Source organism: Varroa destructor, unplaced genomic scaffold, assembly GCF_002443255.2.
Source record: "Varroa destructor unplaced genomic scaffold, Vdes_3.0 BEIS01000005.1, whole genome shotgun sequence".
Lineage (NCBI taxonomy): Eukaryota > Metazoa > Arthropoda > Arachnida > Mesostigmata > Varroidae > Varroa > Varroa destructor.
In genome coordinates, this window is record NW_019211458.1 from 15,062,619 (window position 1) to 15,085,423 (window position 22,805).

Below are 22,805 nucleotides of genomic sequence, written 5' to 3' on the forward strand. Positions count from 1 at the left end.
TATCATACATGCATTCAAATACAATGATCAAAAGTAGAAGTATGCCATATTAGAGCGTAAACTGTATTCTTTATTTGCCACACACACACATATGAAGGCTATATAAGAGTTTATGTCTTTTAATTGTTTATTAATATACTCTCTCTCAAAGTATACATATATATATGTATATATGCTTCTGTAATAATAATGAAAAATTACCAATCATGATGATTACCGATATATACATTATCTATTTGGGTCCTAATAGTAACGAGCAGGTGACAACTATCTTTATCTATCTTGTGATTGGTGATTAGCTAGCTTTATCATATGTCGTAGAAAGTTAATAATTGTATATGTATGTATAATAACTAAATGTTTGGTACTAAAGCCTGACGTCTGGCCCGTTTCTTTCTCGGTTCGACTGTAACGTAAAACAAATGAAAAATACATTTTTATTTATACCCGCCTCAATTGGGCGATTATCATTACTATTCGGAGTTATAAAGGGGTGAAACCGATGGGACGGAACGTTGAAAAACGGGGGACATAGCCTCTGGCGACGAGAACCCAGCTTCGAGCAAAAGCTTTTCCTTTTCTCTATTTATGGCAGTCATCGACGAGGTTCATTTTGCGTAACTTCATACTTGGCCCGATTCGTTTATACTATTGGCCCGAGGTTATTGCTCATTGAACATTTCCTTGAGTCACAATACACACTTATGTCGATTTTCTATATAATGATTTTTCTGCGTTGTGATTGATCTTAGCAAATCCACCTGAATTACGTCAGTTGAACCGCTAACTACCGCAACAGTTGGTGACCATATCACAGTAATGATAACGATTCTTTACTATAATCATTTAGGCTTACATAATAAAACTAGTGATAACATGAAGCTCCTAACGACCGGTATAACTTTCAATGATTTGTTTCCATCGCACCATTGCTCGTTGTACGGCTAAGTTAAACTTTAGTAATAATGGAATATGGGATCTTGATAATAATCTGCATATTTTACCTTCCACAGACGCACAAAAATCGAGTAAAATGTTAGCGTATGGTCCATAATACAGTTTTCTGTCATTTTCCATGTCTCATTAATAAGATTTTGCTCGCAAATGCTACACTCCTATGTGCGTCAAAACCCATTAAAAAACTAACCTGCTTAGCCTAAGGCAGCTAGGACTAGGACTAGAGAGACGACCTTCGTCAAATAGTATTGCCACCCCCCACGCTGAACGAAGGTTGACGCTGCTGTTTAGTAATAGCTTTGATAACATGTAGGAGGAAATCACTCTTCGAGAGCAATTTCCTCGACGCGTTGCTCGATCGAATGGGGACCGGCGCAAGGAAGCAAATGTGACTTTGCTTCGTTTCCAGTTGGGGCCCTCTGATAAATCTGGAACGGAATCAGACACGCGATCTCACCACGTCTGAAACATTTTTGTGCCAACAACCAGAACACAGAATGACCAAATACGTGATTATTATTAGCGTGATGAAAGTTATGATATCATACGCAGTGTACGCACGCTTTCAAAGCTCTTCGTTACTTCATATCTTACGTTATTGAATAGAGCTTTTTGGTGTGGCTATATATGCCCTGGACCTGTGTTACGTTTCTTCAATATATACATATATTGCCGACTAGTTCATAAAAAGCTATTTGCAAAATGCACGCCTTAGATATTTCCATGAAGTATTTGTTATAGACAAACATTAGCTTGATAGGCATCAGAAAGCATGTAGCCAACGTTTGGCGTAGGGCGAGATGACTATGGTGTTTTTCTAAAAGTAGCTTTTACAACCCTGAGGCCTCTAGAGGAAGCACCGTATAAACAACGACGGACCCGTATAAGAATGTTCTGAAGCCAAGAAAGATCATTGAGAAAGTTTATTTGTTTTCCGGAAGCCGTTACCCGTCAAAATACACATACGGATTAAAGGGACAAGGCTCCAAAGTTAGGTTGAAATAGAAAGTAGGACATTGCGATTTCAGAGGCGACGATTTGGAAAATCAATAAAACTATTCAAGAGGTAATTGTTTCGTGCTGGTTTACGAAGTAACCTGTTGAAAAAAGCTTGCCAACTGATTACCAGCTGATTGTATATCGATATAGCTCTATCTGCTGCCCGGCTGAAGCTGAAGAAGTCTGGAAAGAAGAAACTTGCTACTTATCTCGTATTTGTCAGCTAACGCAGCGAAGATCTTGGACGTGAAAATTTTTACAGAAAGAATTAAACCCTATCTACGGAACATTATTGCGCCACAGGTGGCGCACATCCGTTAGCGACTTGACGGGCTCGCTATCGGCTCACACATCGTGAATATAGTTCGCTAGCCTTTTCTAAATTACAAGCGAAAGCAGTACTCTTACACCCAACCTTGCTGCATGCGATGAGCAGCGTCTGCAAACGTTAGTATTTGTCTTTCTGCTAGTCGTAGACGTGAACAGACGGAGGAAGGAAGAGGACCCCAGGTTGGCAAGGGCAATTGGGGTTCGAGTTAAGAAGCCAGCAAGCCCTGACCGAAGCGCAACTAGCAGAACGCGTAGTGCAGGTCAGTAAACAGATGGTTAACTACATTAAGAGATTTAGTTAGTTCAGTTTACGTATCGACGACACGTTCATAGCTGCTATTATATTAAACTAGATAAAATGAAATTGGTGGCCACTTCAAGCTTCTTCAAATCTCGATGACAACGGGTTCGTACTATGAGTGCTTTAAGGCTTTGTCAAACGTCCGCCTTATCGTTTTGCGTGTTCCGGCTATGTTGATGATCTTTATGTGTGACGATGGCTAGCATTGTAATGTTACGACGCTAATAAAAACACACTTCTTTTCATTAACGCAACACAACTTTGCATTGCTTTCCAGCTATGATAAAATCGGACGTTAATTATAAAGAACAAAATCAGTTTCTGATACTTTTATCAGAAACTGATATAAACTAGATATAGATAAATAGAAAACGTGAGCTTCAAACGAACATAGAAAAAGGTAACAAAAGCACCGTAGCGAGCGCAGCTAACAGAAGCGACTAAATTCAGTTAAACTTTTACCAGAATCATCAAACACTATAATAAATAGGTAATTTCTAATAATAACACGCATTTATATATTGTATCTTCATCTTACAGAAGTTGACAATGAAGACGCCCAGTAGTTAGGTAGCATTACTATATTACTACAGGGCTGTTACTGCACGTGCGTGCCTGCTTCCTTCCTTCTGCCAGCTAAAAACGCAACTTATATCAATTGGCGTCGATATATAGTTTATAGAGATTGTCTGAAATTTTAAAAATAATTTTTAACCTATCAACAACCTACCAGCCAAAATGTTATACAATAACTTTACTAGCAAAATCAAAGATGAAACAGATAAACCATCATTTATAGGCTAGCAGCTTGCAGTCTTTAATATGAACTAAATTCAATATTTCCATAATGTATAGCTTCTGTTTCGGCGTTTAATAAATAAAGGATTTTTCTATACTTCTAGGTTGAAACTAAGTGCAAAATATTGCCCTTTGTAAAATTTAGAAAAGGTTTTCAACACACGATGTCTATGTGAAATCAATTTAAATTTTCCTTCTTCTTTTACATCGAGTTCGTAGCTGCATAGAAATTATGTTCGGTAGCATGATATTTATCCATATCATGCACCAATCATAGGGACACTCGGGAACGAACGCTTCCAACGAAGCGTCAAAACCACCTGATCATCAGATGAATTTCTCGCAACGCTGCATTGACGCTAGATGAACTGGCCGTCCTTCTTACGTGAGCGTCACCATGAACCCGACCATTCATTTTAGATCATAATTTGAGGTATAGGCGAAAGCATCATTTCTCTACCCTTGCACTAAACGATATGCACACGTTTGCAACAAGTTTATTATCACACTAATACTAAAAGTATCGATTGAGTCTGAACTTAAGGCACGTCAATCACTGGGGCAGCTCAATGTGACCGGGCAAAGCCACACTTTGCAGTGCTTACATTGATGCTTATTGCTGGGCACCACTCCAGCCCTAAAAGGAAGCCCGGCTTACTTTCATGCTCTCTAGGTAACTAAACAAATCTGTCACCCGCTCAATGGCAATGTTAAGCCTTTTTTTTTTGTAGGTTCGTTCTATGCACTGCATGCGATATATTTTCAAAGGGAAAAATCGGAACAGGGTTAGGCTAGAATATTACAGATAATACGATTTCTTGTTTTATACAAGTATGCTTGGGTCAATGTTTCTTGCAGTTGGGCGTCTCAGCACAGACACAGACGTATTACGGTTATCGGTATAGTGAGGCATGCCCCGCAACGGCACCAATGTATTGGTCCGATCGCAAGCGAACCCCTTCGAGCAACTCGCATGTGGAGCCGTCGTCTCCACGATCGTTCAACAACATTTAATTAACGTATGTGCAATAACGTTACGCATCTGCGCATACTTCTTCTGCAAATGAGGGAGGTCCCAGGAACAAAAGCCAGTTTTCTACAAAGGCAAGTTCAATATCGTTTGCCTATCCGATTCGTCAGCCTTGTCCTGATGGTGTCTTGGCGTTAGCGGTCACTATCCGCGATCTCGTACAAGTAACGCCCATATCTCCGGCAGTTAGAGAACTAACGATAAAAAGCTGATGGCAGTTCTGGGTACACCGCAAATTACAATAATCTTTTTCACTGTAAAAAATAGACTTTTTATATTGTCGCCATCGGCACAGTGGCGACAGATAAATATCAAAGGTTCGAGTGTCTCAATCAGCTATTGACAGACCGTTCGACAGGAGAGTTGCGCCGTTGCAAACGCCGATAATCGGCCCACTGTTCAAACATACCTCGTTGTTTTTGTCGAACTGTGTTATGTTGTTTGCCAGCGGCGAACATGTCCAGGTTACGAAGCGGAGCGTAGCAGTACGTTAAATATCCTTGGCCTACGAAAGGACGGACGGCTTCGTCCTACTTATTGGATGAATGTGATTCTAGACGTAAAGCGTACTAAGGCAGCAGCTATGTTATACCACCGTGACACTACCTGGGTGCGTCTGCATATGGAACATATACATGCGACTAATGCTATTGAAAATAGAAACATGTTGTTTCTGTCACAGGATCTTGACAGTGTGCCCAGTCGGGATGTATAAACGTAAATGATTTTAGCTCGGATCATCCGTGTTGACATTCGGACTCGCGATACCGTTTCTCCGATACTGACCAGGAACAGCTGAAAATAAAAAAAATTTCAAAATTCCCGGGGAGGACAGCACAACCCTACAGATGGTGCTTTCCGTTGCTGCTAAGTTACCCTTGGATATTTTATGGTGGTAAATTGATTCTTTCGTCATATTAATGCGAGGAAAATTAGATGTGAAATGACTGAACCATGAATCCCATTAGTAACTGTGCAACTTATATTTTTCCCTTCTTTTGTTTCCCGCTCATTAGTGAAGAAAAGGCGGAACTCTCTGCCAAGACACGATGGTTCGTTCAGAAGGTTATTAGTCGCCAAAAACTAAGGCCAGTATAGAACAGAATCGTTGTCTCCAATTACTTCCCTTTAGCCTATGCACTTAGCGGGTAAAGGGCCTATAAGCATGCCGCCTTCCGTAATCGGCGTCAGTCTTCTCCTAAGGATCATATTTTGAATCCACGTTGTCCATGTCCGTACGTTTTTTCTTCTGCGTAGTGGTCCTCGCTCTTCGGTGTACCCTTGCACCTACGCCGACTACTCGCTTGGTGCGCTTAACTTACGGCATCGTGTGCTTCAGATGACGCACCCAGTGTGTATTAATTGCCTTTTCATATGACAAAACATACTTTGGAGTCGACAGCGAATAATGAATAGAATTGTACAACAACACACAATACCAAACTGGTCTCAAAATGAAAGGTGGGAATAGTAGGAAGACCTGACGACAAGCAGAAACCGGCTCACATGCAACTACCGTAAGCCATAAGCGCTAAGGCATCAGCCAAATGAGGATGAAGTGACGACTAAAGGTCCGAGCGAAACAGGCCCGCAACGCAAACTCTCAAGCATTGCTTTGGGTAAAGGCTTGCTGTATAGTAATATACACACACACATATGCGTGTGATAGTCTGTGGCGGTACACCCAAAAAGAGCCAGATGCTTAGGAAGTATTTGTGATAGTAACAATAAAAAAAAACTGGCAGATGTCAAAAACAGAAGCGCAATGAAAACATTGCATAACTATGAGCATATAGCAAGCGCAGTTGGGTAGATAGATAGCATTCGTGCTCGAACCTAGTGCCCATCGTTTAATGAAGCGATTTAACAGTAGCAATACGGACAAGTTTTATCTATTGGGAACAGAGAACTGGCCTGAAGACAAGCACGTATCTGCCCTAGGTACGCGTACGAGTTTATTACAAAAACGGTCCTAACTAGGTGTTGTACTCATCTGAGTAGCCTTCTAACGCTGTTTTTCTTTTCGACAAAATCCGAAAACCACTGACGACAGCTTTATACGATATACATTGACAATTTTCTAGACGGTGACCGATTGGTTGAAGAATACCTTTTTTCTAGCACTAATTCCCGTATATGTTTCGTAAATTCAGCGGACAATAGAATCTACAGGTGAGTAATATTAAAGGGAATAATCATCGTCATCATCCCTTGTTGTCTGAAGAGATCAAATAAGTGATTCGTAACACAGCAGTCTTCTGGCTGTGTTCATTTCGTAAAACTAAATAATAAGATTAACACCAATTCAATTCTCGAGTTCTTAACATTAATCTTAATTAACCTAATCCTAATTAGTTAAGAGTAATTAACATTAATTAATAATTTGTACTGCAATTGCTATTCGTCAATTGTTCAGCAGTCGGAGGAGTGCACACCAGCGATCGCTGTGGTACATCAAAGCGGCAAAAGGTAGGCAAAAGGGAAGTAAATGTTCCTAGGGAGCAAACAGTAGGCCGTTGATTGTGATGAACAAGTCACTGAAGCTAATAATTGAATAGGTAGCTACCAGCCCTGCTATAGATCAACTTTTACACGACTTTTTCCCTTTGCGTCTCCAATTGTTGTCAGCATTCAATGGTGACTGCGACTCGACGGCCAACAAAGCTCCCAAACGTAGCCTTCAAAGCAGCCTCCTCAGCAAATACAATAGATTCTGTGGACGGACAACTTATATGGGAAAGCCTTTTTCGTTCAGAGCTTTCGGCCCGACCATACAACGGATGGAGTGAGGTGCAGATATTCACGAGCTCTGCTTAACTACAACCCTGAAGAACATTGTGACTCCTAACCACAGCCAGCGGTGGTTATTATCGTAATCTAGACGCGGTCATCTATAGGCCGTCCGGTTGTGAAAATGTGGCAGCACGTTGATTAAAGAAATGTTGTTTTAGGATTTGCTAGCGTAGGCGACGTTCCATCCCGCGTCGGTATGACGATATTTCTGTGATGTCAATGAGTCTAGGTGGTGGTGTGGTGCGTGGCATCGTTACGCAGGGTCGCCCGACAATATACCGCCCCTGACGAACCAAAACACTCTCGGATCTTGATACCGAACCTGATGGTAGCTAAAATAGCGTCGCATCACTAACAAAATACGAGGCTCACAGCTCAACGAACAGGATCGAACGCAGAACGAACCACTCTATTATTGCCAGTTTTGCTCTGCTATGTGAGCAGGAACTTACAGGTTTGAACTTGTGCTGTTCTCCACGGCCAATTCAATCGGTTTCAAGTATAAATTACGCTAAGAATAAGCCTCATTTGTCAAAGAGTCAATACCATTCGAAGAAATTCGGGGTTAGACGGAAGGTGTAAAAGGTAAACACACAATGAGACTAGAACAGGAAAAACATTTGTATTCAATGTTGCTTCTCGTCCACCATTGTATCGTCTAACATCACTTTTAGGCTTCCGATCAGGTGGCGCATTATCTACGTACCGCTAGGAATTGACTAGCCAAAAGGCCGGTCTGCCTTAGACAACCTGAGCGTCGCGTTCGAGCAGATCGCCAGCTGCTCCCCTGCTGCCCCCCTAACATAGCCTTTCCCATATCCCATGATGCCTATCATACAACAAACATTTAGCGTGTGATATGGACTACTTATCAGTCAGCGTAGCAACTGCTGTCTATCTTAGTAGTCACACACACACACATTCGTTCGTTGTTCCTATATACATTGTAGGTATAGCTATTCGAAATAGAACAGTTGAATCCTCAAGAAAATTTCGTTAATTTCGTAGTTCCATAACCGAAAACGCACCTCTAAGTGTACGCTAAGTAAGGGGCATTTGTGCAATTAAAGCAAAGAAATGAGAAAGTAGTATTGTGGTTTTGGCATATCTTAACGTTATTCGCGGTGCACTGAAAACGGTGTTTTTGACGGAAACCGCTTCTAGTGTTCTGCGAATGCTTAACTTCCCAAGCAAATTCTATCCGTTTGGCGTAAATATAATAACTACTTAGCTGATTATAGGTTTGATATAAGATAAGAGGTTAGTTTCTTTAATATGTAGAGGTGTATTCAGACGAAGTTTGTACCGACATCTGATTATAGCAACCTAAACTAGTACAAAAAGATTTCGTATATGATACAATAGTAGATATCAAAAAAAACAGCGCTGCGTGTTCCCGCTGATTGAACACTGTTTGTTATATACTCAAGCTCGTATTGTTGCTGGTGATGTTGAGGACATATGGGCTTCGCTACCAATCACCAAATTCAAAGGCAAAATACAAGAATCATACATATATATATGTATATATCGACGGCGTTGGCTATCGAAGGCACAAATTTACCCACAGCCAAATAATAAAGTTATAATACAAAGTTTGTTATAAGATTGTAATGTCGATTAGTATTGTACGCAACGTTAACAGAGTGGACAGCCAAGGGTTTGGACCAGATAAACTTGAACTTCTGATCTGAGCTAAAGCAATTCGCTCAGCTCTGGAGAATCTTTCTCGAGGCCACACACATAGTGGCTGAACGCTACAAACATTTTTTCAGACAACAACAACAACAACAACAACAACAGCAGGAGGATGATGAAGCTAGCCGAGTCATAATTTTTTTTGAAGCAAACCAGAGAATAATCGTAGCATCGCATGATCAATCAAATGAAAGTCGGGCCATCAGCGAGCCCATGAAAAAATAAGAGGTGAAATGTGCGGGGCCATACGCTGGATGAGGTCACGATTTACCTGATATAAGAATTGGCCATGGTAAATTGCTACGCATTTATCTCAAGTGCATGTAAAAGGAATATCTATGTATCAATAATTGTTATAACAACATCAATTAGTAGTGCACGTACGGTAATTAAAACAGCTCGCCGATATATGTTTCATTCAACGGACTTGGGCGCATCACGGCGCTCAAGCGTGTTTTTGCAACATATCGAAAATTATATTCTGCGAACCTTTCTGCCGGCGTTGAGGGCGCCTTGGTCGGCGACGAGACAGGCGAATTCGCCCCACCTCCTGGTGCGTTTCCCGGTAGACAAGATGTTGAGCTCACCGCTTTATCATCGACTAAGCCCTTGACGCCGTTACACATCCACGATCGAAACCTGTAGATCGCGGAAATATTCGAAAACTGTGTCACTGCCTTTTCCGTAGCTTAGCTGTCGCATAACGTAGAGAAAAAACGTCATGAAACAAGTCGTCACTAGAAAGGTAAATTACCAACATAAATTTTATTCAATACCTCCTACCTATTTACGATAACTTGTTTTTTGTGTAAATAATAGCTTTTTATTGGAAAATACTGAATAAATGTATCTGGTGCATCTGGAGGGCATACATCTGTACGCAATAAGGTAGTAGTACGTTTTTTGGTTCTTGTAGGACGATCGAAAATGACGTTGAAGATAACATTATTGTGAATGCAATAGTAGAATTTAGGAATTAGGTTAGAAACCATATCAGGACTGAGTCTAATGCCAGCCAAACAGCTAAAATTGCTTACCCGGATAATGAGCTGAGTGCTGCAAGACAAAGCTTAACTTTAACCTCGTAATCGACAATGATTCCGAAGTATCGACCCTCTCGAGCAATTTCCTCCGACACTCTGTCGTCAGATTCGCGACGACAACGTCAATACGTAGAAAATGCGCACAGATAAATAGAAAGAACTTTCTTTAGTCACCATCGATAACTGAAAAACTCTACTATGTAATACTATATTTAAGGAAGTATCATCTAAGAAAATAACGAATACACCTTTACTAATAATCATGATGACACACGGTAGCTTGTATTGGAACTAGATCAACTTTAAACACTTAAAATGCTCTTTTCATTGTTCTTACATATACTGAAAGATATCGTTTCTCGCATGCGAGTGGCGTAGTATGCACGATCTTAGCGCTTCTTACGCGATCTTGAGCATTTGCTGTTACGTCACCAATGAGGCTACGAAAAATTAAGGTTCAGACAGGAGGTTGTTGATAAGAGACTCAGGTCCTCTCTGATATGTTTCCATTCGCTTTTGAATAAGAGCTATCTATCAGCCTAGCATGATATGACAATATATAGGGGCGGGCGCATTGTAGAAGGCACACGCAATAAGAACCTGAACCGAATTATCTACATTCAAATACGTGTGGCGATGGTATACGACCGAGTAGCGAATCGGCATCGGAGTAACCGCTAGCTCGAGAAGCAGAAATTAACACAGCCTGAATTATCTTCTGTCTAGAAAAGTTATCTCTCTCTTTCAAAGTGAAAGGTCTGCGCTTTAGGGCCTATAGGCGCTTTTCGAGTTATCCTTCTTTTCTTCTACTTGGAGTAAATTGAATAATCGTTCAGTGTCTCCCCACTAAAGTCCGGCCATAGCTGTCCGGCCGACAGCGCCATCTGCAGACGAAATCTGTGATCTAAAATTTTGGACCAATCAATAAAACCCACAAAATCTCAGAAGTGAGCAACCCGTCTCTTACCAACATGGCCTTAAAATTCATTCGTCTCATACTAAAATCAGATTAACCAGATCTATAGGTACAGTAATATTTATTTACTGTCAGAGACTGATTAAATTTTGTCAAAGTGTGTAGAGATCGACGTTGCAAGGAATAATGATGAATGCATTAGATAAACACATACACATTAACATATTGAATAGCTTGACATCTTAATACTCTTAAAAATAAACATAGCATGTAACCAATAGCATTCATTTGTTTGCTATAAGCGAGTGTCCTGCGTGCGCTTATTAAGCATCTCCAGGCGTCTTGATAACCAAAATACAATGGAGCTGAAAGAACAAAAACCAGTTGGCAATTTTGCATGGGGTTGATATAGATATACACAACCCAGGCGACCCAATGAGCTGATTAACTTTGAACGCACGTGAAGTTCTTCAGATTTACGAAGATCGCGTAAGTATTTGGTGCCAGTTAACAAATAATGGCTAACCACGATAGCCATAGGAAACGTAAAGCAACTGGAAGCTTTTAAACAAGTTAGAGGTCAGAGGAAGTGGCCGTCAAATGACCCAGTCCGTAACTTGTTGTGTTCGACTATAGACTTTTCTTTGATATACCCCATTTGATATTAGCATATCTCACTCATTGTGCTTTTGTCCATTTTCTGGATGACACTCGACCCTCTGTCTATACTCTGGAGAGGTGAAATAATTATGAATACCCCCCCCCCCCTAGCCAGTAGATCAGGATCAGGAGATACTGCTAAACTAAACATCACAGCAATTCGAACAAGCGGTTATCCTGAACATGGAGCGGCAATCACAGCTCCAGAAGATCCTCGAATTTGCGATGCAAGCCATTAATCCAAATAGGTTACAACAAAATGATTTTGCAGTAATCGAAATGTTTTTATACTTATTTTTCGCTAACATCATACATGTTATTAGGGAAACACGTATTTGTTTTATACCCATCTAATAATCAGTTTCTTTGATCATAAGCACAGATAGCTTGTAAATAAATAAAAAAACACTGTTAGCAATGATGCATTTTATCACCTAATATTATATTTGTCTTAATAATTTTATCGAGATTAAATACGTACAGAGCGTAAAATACGCTCGAGCTACTGAACGTTGTAGGAACATTTGAGTCACGGCTTATCATGGAACATGGAAACCACTATTTTTGGTCGCGTGCCAGCAGTCGAGGCTTATGGTCTGAACAGTTGTAGAGCGTGATGAGCGTACCCGCTTTGATAGGTCAATTTTCAATTCGAAGTATTACCGTATCAATGACTTCGCTCGGTCCGCATAATTCGTCGATACGCGTCCTTTAAATACATTAAAACAAAAAGGTTTACTTCAACGAAGCACGAAGTGTCCAGTGAAAAATGCATTGGACCACCTTTATCCAGGCGCAATTTATACATGCATTCTGATTAAGCCTGTCGGGAACCGACATCGTTTGGACCAAACAATATAGTCCATACAACAGAAGAGTACGCTTTATCCCGGTGCGTACAACCTTCAAATCTTATCAGCGAGGAACAGTATTTGGGACACGAAGCAATCGCTTGCTTTTCCGGAAGGGTTCCGGTATTTTTGAGCGCTATATTTGGCAATCGATATAAACCTCGAATAGCCTATAGGATGACAATGTTCAGACGGATAACGATTGGGATAGAACTGGTCCGTGTTTGCCCCAGTCGTTTTATATCCGCCAGATTTCTTCAATAGAAAGTTATCGCAGCACATTCGAGTAAAGAGAGATTATTACATATCGTTCGGTAAGCGTCTTCGATGTCAGGGATTCAGAAGGAGCAATTATGTAGATTCTTTGCCTCTAGACAATGGTTTTACAGCTATTTTTTCTTTTGGAACTCCAAAAACGTTCAGTGCAATAAAGTGAGTAACGTTTGTCACAGCATAGTAGAAGACATTACTGCTGGCTTTAGGCAGGGCTCAGAAAACAGCCCTATTAGCGGTACAGCGCAATGCTCATATTGTAAGTACAACAATGCCAATTTTCTCCTACAACATTTACTAAATTGTGTATTCAAATGAACGCATCAATATGCTAAGCAGCAATAGTAAACGGCGTTTACCCGCTGGTTCACATTTAGAGTGCGGCAGATTAAACCATAGTGGTGACTGCGAACCTTTCTGCGTATAAGGCCTATGATAGCTTCTTTTTTTCGTGAACCTACTTGTAGGATAACTTTATCAACCTAAGACTATGTCTGTTCCCTTTATAGGGTACATCCAATAACTCGACATGAAGGTATCTTCGTGTGTTGGCGCGGGTACGTACCATACCCTTTATAGTTCGTTGCGATTTTAGAGAAATGCGGCTCTTAGTTATAGAATACCTGCCCCATAAGCTCGAGTTCAGGTCTGATGATTCCAAATTGTGTGAATATATTGACAAAATGAATTTTGTGATTTGACGTTCGTTTTGCGTAGAGTTTGAAGCAGTGAAGCCTAGCTCGATGCTGTGTTATCAGTAGCTCGCTATTCAATGTCAATCAACGTTCTCAACGTTCCAAGCAAGATCGGCTTGCTAAGTCCGGACATACATTATACGGATATAACTTCATCAGCACTCCCACTATTGCCTGATACAATAATAAAAAATGATAATAAACAATTTTTAATCGAGTTCCTGCACTTTCTAGTAGTATTGGATGCTGTAAAAGATACCACTGAAATTGAGATTATTGAGTAAAACGATTTTTGGCTAATTAGATAACCATTTAGGCAGCGGTAACTTTTTCACACTATCAGCTCACAGCAGGTCCTCAGTTCTTTCTTCCTTTCTAAGTGTCGATTATGCCAGAAATTTCTAGCGGTAACCATTTTTGAGGGGCTGAGATTATATCTCCGATAATGCTTGACCTTAACATATGAAGTTACTGGTTGCATGTATATAACATTACTTTTGTCCAGCGAATGACATCGGCATCTGCGCTGCTCAAGAAGTTTCGTATTGATAACCGTCACAAACAAAGTCACAGAAAAGCTATTACCCAAACCGAAACCATGCACGTATCGTAAAGTGCTCAGTGAGAGCTTCGGGTATCAGTTGTCACCTATCAGTTATACTATAATAGTTATTTTAAGGTAAGTGCGTGTTTCGTTCAAAAATACCTCTACGACAGAACAAGCTCTATTCGACACCTAAAGATTCTTGCACACTAATTTCTCAAAAAGCCCCTTGTACCTATTTCGATGTACAGGGTGTGGGGGATTTTGTCGTTTCCGTAATAGCAGGTTCAACGAATTTCATTCAACAGAGTATATGCGTCGCTGGATTTGTTCCACGATAGCTGTTGCTCGTAAATTAGTAGCATGCAGTGAGGCTGCGAAACTATAGGAGTCCCGCAAAAAGGCTATGGGGTCATGAATTGTTTTTGATTGGGAATGGGCGCATGTATATATATACGCGTGAGAGCTCTTGCATCCTTTCGTTGTAAGCACTGGACTAATAATAGAGACATCCATGGTAAATCTATGGAAAAATTGTCTTTGACCTATGCGCATGTCTCTGGGACTTGTGAGAGGTGAGAAATTACGATAATTGCTTTGAAGTAAAAACTGTCTTAGGTCTGCCGGAAACGATGAAGATTGCCTAAAAACTTTAATATGTTTCAAGTATGATAAAACGGTGCAATGATAGAATACATAAGGGTTTTTAATTTATTTTCGGTATAACGTACATTGTCGAAGATGCAAGACATGGAGGTTGCGCTTGGTCATCTTCACGACCCTGGATGAAGACTCCATACTTGTTTTTGTTGTCGCCAGCCTTTGGCAGAAGTATCACTTCCTTCTCCGCACACTGACCCGTGCTCACATGGCAATCCGATCTGGAATGAAACGCTACATTTGGGCTTATTCCACATACACAGTTATTCTCTCGATTCGCTCAAGTCAGCTAGCAAAGGTAACAAAATAGAAATGTCTGCTTTATTAAAAAAAAAAAACAAAGAATAGTAAGATACGTCGGACATGGCTTCTTTCTCGCGTATCGCGGACGGTACTCAGAATGAGAGAACAATTTACGATATCAGTACTCGTTACTTCAGGTAACTAGATTGGAAAGCTGATCTTCAGACGGTTTTGTTAAACTGTGAGGAAGCGATTCCAAATAAAACTACGAGATATCCCCGTATCAATGCTGAATTATAGTTATTAGAGAAGCTAGAGACGATGGTTCGATTTTGAAAAACGCTATGCCGTTGAGAAACATCTTTAATTCTTTACCCTGCACATAGTTAAGTTAAATCATGCGTCTATGGTAAACGTAAGATTAAAGAATAATTGAATACCAAACATTTTACTGCTTTTCTTGAAGTGATGATAGCCGGAGCGCGAAGATTCTCAGGGTCTTAGTACAGATTTTAATCTCACCCGCCTATATTTTGGTAGATAACGTCTAACGTTTGAAGAGTGCCTAAACTTTATGTCAGGATTACGTCTAGTACAAGACGTAGACGTGAACCCTGAGGATTTTCAGACCGACTGGTGGCCAAAACCGCTCCTTTTTTATAGATTGAACAGGTTGCGCTTAGCAGCACATTGTAGAATCTAGTATAGTATACTACACCTTGCAGCACATTGAATACGCAATCGGTGATTATTAACCTTTGAGAAGACGGATACGCCGTGATCCTGAGGAACATGCAAAAAAGGTTGGCATCAAACGGCATTTATCTCTTCAATTTTTAGTTGACAACGTTAAACCTAAGTATCTTGCTTGACCTCTATTGCCTGATAAATCAGTCATTCTTAACGAAACTTCCCCGAGTTTCGTCTTTCTAGACCTATACTAAAAAGCAATTGGATTTATTTGCTTGTGATCAGAGAATTAAGCAGCGATTTTCAGCTTGTGGTGTAACTTAGACTGTACAATTATCTTACCACATATCGATACGTTAAATATTTACTAGTGAAGTGCAGGTGAACTTTTTTAGTAATCATTTGCCTTCAGTTCTGCTCATTGTCTTTTTTGCATGTTTTATCTCATGTCCAGAGTACTAACGACGACAGGAAACGCGGCAGCATAACATCCATGGTAAAAACGGATGCAAAGATGATTCGTTTTCTACAGGATAGATGTGGGCAGCATGTACATGCACTGAAGCGCTACGACTCACAATAACAACAACGAGTGCAGCACTTGTCCAGCGGATGATGCTTCGTAGTCTGCCGAGGACAGAGAGACAGCATTGTTCCTTCATTGATAGCATACAGCATTCTTCCTGTGATAACAAAGCCTCAACAACTATCCACTGCATAGGCATGAAGGAAACGCGCTATCGTTTCTTAAATGTGTCGATTCCGCAACATCTTCATCTAGGCCAGCCCTCGTATGGTGGGCTCATCGAGGTCGCCAATCACTGCGTTGTTGATCTGCGACATCCGACGGCCAATAACTGCTGTGGCCACTTACGACAACAAAGTCGTGATGATGGGTCGAGTCCTATCGCGCGTCCTTCCCAACTCATCTGTTCCTCTAGTAACGAGTATGATGACGAGGACAACGACGATAAAAATAACAGGCCAAGCAATTGCATTCCGTCAAGTACGTTCCTAGTCATTAGTAGCTGCGGCAACCATATAGTTATAATAATAACATTGTGACTACGCGATAGAAAAACAGCGACGCAAGAAACCGATAACAAGTATATGACAAACGATGATTTGTACAATTTACTAGTACTTGTACGTTGCATAAGATATCAATAGAATACGGAACGACACTTAGTGAAGACTGTCGAGAGCAGGTCGCAAGCGTAGGCAATTGTTACACCGTGCGATGACGACCAGGTCGTAAAAAATGGCACAGTAACAGAAAACACCAATATGTCGCGCAAATACAGGTAAGCCCATGAACAGATAGACAGGCCGTCCGCGTACAGCATAATTTCAACCGGATCTTTTCGACCTTCTTGTTCTACAAAAAGGGTCCAATAGAAGAGGGTACAAAACTTGTCTCCTTGAGCAAGGCCCGTCGTTTGGGAGAAAAAGACAGTTTTGCTCAAAGCTCGAGGACATCCACACATTCGACGGTCCTCAAAAACTACTAGTTCTACAACAGCGGGCTATAGAAGTCAGCTACGAAGGAACGTTTGTTTAACCTATGGTGAATGGCATTTCAAAGAGAGCCGCATAGAGCTCGTCAAGGCGACGCACACAGGCAAACGACGTTCAGCTGCCATCCGCTTACTCACCGGCTACATTTTATACGCTTAGGGAAGATTTATATGCTCCCAGATTCCTTTGTGCTCTTTCATAATCTCCATGTCCGACGAATATACTGTAGCACTTAACACAGAGAAGTAGTCAAAGGGAATCACCGTGCCTGTTCCGATCTACGACCCGATGCAGCTGTTCTTTGCGATAATCGCAGAAAGAAATAGGAAAACAATGGACAAATTGTAGAGACAAGAATCGTTAAGACGCTATTTTGTGACCAATTCGACACTTGGAAGATATAAGGCGGCATCATATTTTCTTCGGCAGAATTAAGACCACGCAAAACATATACGTACATCTGATGTGGTAACATTTTATTAGATAGAGATAATACATCAATTACCTGCTAAACGAGACATAGGGGTTTGAGACAATTTTTTAGCAAGAACTTTTGAAACGGTAAAGACGGGGTACCATCAAAAGGCAAATATCCGGATAGTAACAAAAATCTACCCCTATGGGTAACCGCACACAGTTGAAAATATCGTTACAACCAATATCAGTAGTAATAAACATAATAGCCAAATTAGTAGAAAGGAATAAATAAATATTAGTTAACTGGTCTTTAACAAAGCGAATAACTGATCGCGCATATAAGATTCGTATCATTTATTAAAAATAAAATTTGTTTATGTTTGACGCGTAAACAGTAACTACAATAATCTGATTCCAGCTGTTGCTTCCAGTTATCGAGTATAATAAACCTGTAGCATACTTTTTGCTTTAATTTTATAAATGTATTTTTCTCACTTACTCGACGGCCGCTTAAAGACAAAAATGATAATTTCACAGCGATATGCCTAAGGTAAAAAAAGCAATTACAGACGGCGTCGTTCTCGTTCACGACGTCATTCTTTAGCGGTGATTCAGTATTCACCGCACTCATTTTACCCATCGTATGCTTGAGTCAGCAACGGTTCTTACCCAACCCATCATTATAGCAAACCTGCCGAAATTGGTCTATTGTAGTCTAACTGTTGGATACCGAAATAGTAGATAGACGGAGATGAAAGGGAGAAGCGGTCTGCAGCACCTTTGGCCACAGTGAAGACCTTCTTCGATACCAAACACGAGCCTGGATTTCTTATGCGCGTAGTTCCATGGGGATCTTGGTAGCTTGTCCGTTTAATAGAGTGCAGGCGCTTGTCTACTAAAGAAATGCAAGGTAGGATCTTTGTCTGCGTCTGTTCGGAGTGATCTGCGAACATTTTTTATTACTTTTATTAATTATAGTATGATTCGGTATATTGACCTGTTATTAGTGGACGCAACGGTGACTTTGAGTTTTCCAGTATTCCATAGATGTACTTGGGCCGATTGCTGTACAGTAACCTTTACATGCTTGACGCTTTTGTGCGATGAGTTGACTAAACTAATTTTTACCCGAATTGCTTCACCATGCTCATACGCCTGTGGAAGATCAATAAAATTATCATCTTAGTAGTTACATACAAGGACCAAAAGGAAATACACCTACTTTTTTATTACCTTATATTTTTTTATTTTATTATATTATATGTTTTATTTTATTTTATTAATTCCATTAAATTGATTGTACCACTATTATAACAAATATTTAAAACGTATGTTTATCTAACACGAGACCAATGACATGACATCATTCGAAAACTGCTTTCTAACTTTTTGAGGTCCTTCAAAATAAATTACTTCTGTTAGTTTCTATGAGGGGATCAAGCACAGTGTGTGCCTAGGAAAGACCTGCGGAAGGTCGTGTTTTGGGTGAACTCACGAATATTGTAACTTGTCTTAACGTAAACTTTAGCATAAGCGCTAATTAATCATGAACTTTGGTCGTGACTTAATGAGCTATACAAAAGGACCTCACTAACGAACTTAATACGCTCCGTGATCACTCAGTCATTCACAATGTTTCATGTTCCACACTGCCGTATGTAATTAGCCCAGACATAAAAGCAGAATATAATTGCACGAGCTAATGAAGGGGTGGTAAGCCGATGAAGTAGTAACAACAGCGTACAGATAACAGCCAAATTGCTATTGTAAAAATAGATAATAGAACAAAAGTCCCTATGGACAGTGAGAAAGTATGACCAGCTTTCTATGGCTTTCAGCAGCGAAGCCGGCTGACGAAGATGATAGAGATGCAAATTTTTTGCTTATACAGTACATAAATGCGCTGATTTGCCTTCTCTTTTAGACGGGGCCGCAGAAGCTGTTACATTGAGGGATCTTCTGGATTCAACGACTTCTATGATAGATACACTCGCGACTTGAATAAAAGGAGACACGGCTTCTGTATCTCCTGATATTGAATTTTAATTTCACTCGACAGGAACGAACGAGTTCACGGTCGTTACATTCGATGAATAAATCCATCCGGTGCAATACTTGTAGACTTGGTTGAATAGAACTATTATAGCGAACATGGGCGTGTCGTATGTTAGCTTTAGGATAAAACAACACCAACAGAAATAGCGCTGCAGTTCTGTAGCGCTGCAGAAATGAACCGCCTAATTTCGAAAAAGTGTCAAATATTAATAATAAACTGTCAAAAAAAAATAAATAAATAAAATGTCAAAATAATGATAACAGCACGTTCATTCTATAGTGTATGAAAATATTAACGTTTTTTTTTCCTCACTCTTGACTATGTTAAGTGAGCCGAAACGTATTTATGTAAATATCTTGTTCAATCAAATGTTGAAGTTCTTGAAAATTGCCGTACAGTATAGCGAGGTGAAGTCATCGACGCTACGGCTAAATGTCTGCTTTTTACTGAAGTAACCAACTATACGAGGAGATGATAGGAACGGGGAGTAGCTGTTCTAACGTGCACACCTAACTGTTAGTAATGCTTAAATATTTAATCCTTTGACCCGTCCGTTTATAACACCATCTGATCAAAGAAAATCAATCTGTGTACCCTGCAGGCTTTCGCCTGAGGCATTTGTTAATTAGAAAGATTCAAAGAAAACTGCATTTGTACAGACCCAGCATTATACGAAAACACCTCGTCAATGCCATGAGTAGTCTGTTCAGGAGTTTTTGTTATAAAATCAAATTGGAGCGAACCCCCTGTGTTGCTATGTGCTATCTGATTTCACGGTCGGATGAAGTAAGTGAATGGACGATTAGGACTTTCTATTTAGATCGTCATCTATGATCCAAAATATATTCTATGAAACGATGGTGCTCACATTGTCCTCGGGGAATAAGTCTATTCTGTCTTTGTGATACGAGCTCTACAAAAACGTGTCACATGACTCTAGCCTATGGATCCGAATAGAAGCTCTTAATGACAATTTGGTCAGTGTATATATACCTAGTCATCAGTAAGCGTGAAGGCTGAGTTTAGGGGTTTCGACATTGTACAGTAACGCTCACGTAACCACAGTCTGTAGCAGAGCGCCGTTGATCTGCGCTCCATGCTAGCTTTAGCAACTATTGGCTCTGCTTTTGAAGACGGTTAAGAACTGAAGCTATCAGGCAAAAACGATGCTGAGGTAAATCCAAACTTCGCGTCAATAACCAAAGCAAGCTTGATATTCTGTGCTATTTTTGTTAGCAGCTAGTAGTATCGGGTTGTAATATCAGTTAATCTTATTAGATTGGCCAGCTTCAAACGTGACATAGCGGACTTTCACTTTGCGAGCTCTTTGTATTCTATGTTGCTTTATTTTCAGTCTATGTATGCACTATCATTGTTTAGAATTTTCCGTCCTCTTTATCACCTTTCTATAGATGTCTAGGGTGCAAGGGTCTACGAATCGTCGAAACGAAATTTTGAGATCGTGTTGGTAATATAATAACTGTCTTATCAGGAAAAAAAATAGTACCCAGCAATGTCTGATAGATATGGGGGGTGTACAGGGTGCCTCCGATTATAAATCCTACGTTTTTGTCACCACGCTTTTGCAGCATGAAAATGAGCTCTTTAATGCAATAGAAATGGCTTACTTTTGTTCACTAATCTTGTTCTCTATCTCACAGTCCTGTTTGCTAATCCCAGTCTTTTTTTTTTTCTTATCATTTCCTCTAAATACTGAACGTATTGACTAATCGTAGTCGACGAACTCGCTATTATGAAATTCTGCTGGATAATAACAATTATAGTAGAAGATTTATTTTCTATCGTAAGTCACCATTCAGTACAAGGCCTTTGTAACGCGAGAGCAAAAAGCAGCACGCCCCTCCATATCCCTTTATAGTGTTCACTACAATGTTCGATTCCTCTCTACTCGTCTTCGCGGTGGGGTTTCTGTGAGACTCATTTCCAGATTTAAAATTTCCTTCCCGAAACAAAGCCAACGGCTCACGGTGTTTTTAGTAAATGAACAGTCACCAAATACAAAGTCTATGTAGCAAGTTGTTTCCGTCAATGTAGCTCCGAGATGAAATTTACATTCATAAATCTGCCCAAGTTTTCTGATTTCCCATAGTGACTACAGTTCGCCTGCTAAAACTCTAACTGACGATATCGAAGTGACAGATTTCGGATCACAATAAGTACAGGTAAAAAAGGTCACGACTGAAAAAAATCCGCGAAATGCCGCGCTGTTACAAAGCAGCATCATCTTGAAGTATCAGGGGAACGTTCGCTCCGTTTCATATCGAACGACTAGTTATAAATACATATACCTATGTTCTCTCCGGCCGCAAATCTAACTTCCGTATTTCCGTACAACTAGCTAATAATATTATACGCTTCTGCTTACTATAAATATATTTATTTGTAGGAGCGATTAGATCCGAGAACGCGCCAAAGCATTCGCGGAGAGAGGCAGATTAAATGAAAAATAGATGTACGCCCCGGGTAAATTTAAAAAGCAAATGTCTCTTAAACGAAACGCAAATGAAATGCGAGACTGAATTAAAAACAAATAAGTAAGTTGTAAGCATTCCGAAGCAACCCAAAGTATCTGAATTAGGTTCGACTGTGGCGCCTCTGGTGGCGACGTATTAAACTCTGTGCAACAGTAATTACATAGAGTTTATTAAGCGTTTGCAAAAGATGCCACCGCTGGAGTTGGGTAGACGAATAAATTTAACAAATAAGCCAGCGCGGTCTTTACTGTAGCCGCTTTCCAGATACGTCTTGCGGGCGAGTTCGTAGTGTGTTGTTACTTTTGTTTAGCACTGGTTTTCGTTTTTCTGCCTGGCACGGTCTCCTTGACCCTATGAAAGTCAGATTCCGTTTCCTCGAAACCAAGAAAACAAATGGCTTCGTCTAGCCCCCAAAATAAGCTGGCGCCATTGCCGGTGCATTTGTTGACAGGCGCAAGAGCGCGAGCCCGGCTTGCACTTTTCCGTACGTCTTTCGACTTTTGCTAGAAAGTACAGTTATTCGATGCTCAGTTTCGATCTTCCTGGGTAAACGCAGTTAGTTTTGTCAACGGAAATTTCGCAAATCGCTGACCGTTTAGGGCTACCACAGGCCGCGTTAAGAGCACTTTTTTAATCTTTACTAGATAGATAAAAATGCAACGAAGTAGTCACGTTACCGGAGATGGCCAGCATGTGCACTTTGAGGAATATTTTTCGACGGATAGCATAACAGGCCGAGAATTTGGGTACCGAATGCGAAACAGGATATGTCCTTCAGGGAGCAAGTGGATAAGGACAGAGAGAAAATTTACGATCGATTCATAGTACCTTCGTGTGC

General features: G+C 40.4%; 1 protein-coding gene across 4 annotated transcripts in view; it reads right to left on the bottom strand.

Annotated features, from left to right (window-relative positions):
• Positions 1-22,805, bottom strand: part of LOC111251355 (phosrestin-2-like) — a 108,122-nt gene that overhangs the window by 20,823 nt on the left and 64,494 nt on the right. For 2 of the 4 annotated variants that reach the window (XM_086991066.1, XM_086991067.1), the window contains 4 exons: positions 18,414-18,571; positions 14,620-14,769; positions 9,944-10,045; positions 9,396-9,545 (listed from right to left, as the gene is read on the bottom strand). In XM_086991066.1, coding sequence (XP_086847192.1) covers positions 9,396-9,545; positions 9,944-10,045; positions 14,620-14,769; positions 18,414-18,571 — 560 coding nt within the window. Of the gene's footprint in view, positions 1-42; positions 1,420-9,395; positions 9,546-9,943; positions 10,046-14,619; positions 14,770-18,413; positions 18,572-22,805 lie in introns of those variants that run through there. The other 2 variants (XR_015329177.1, XM_022807853.2) reach the window with 2 other exon arrangements.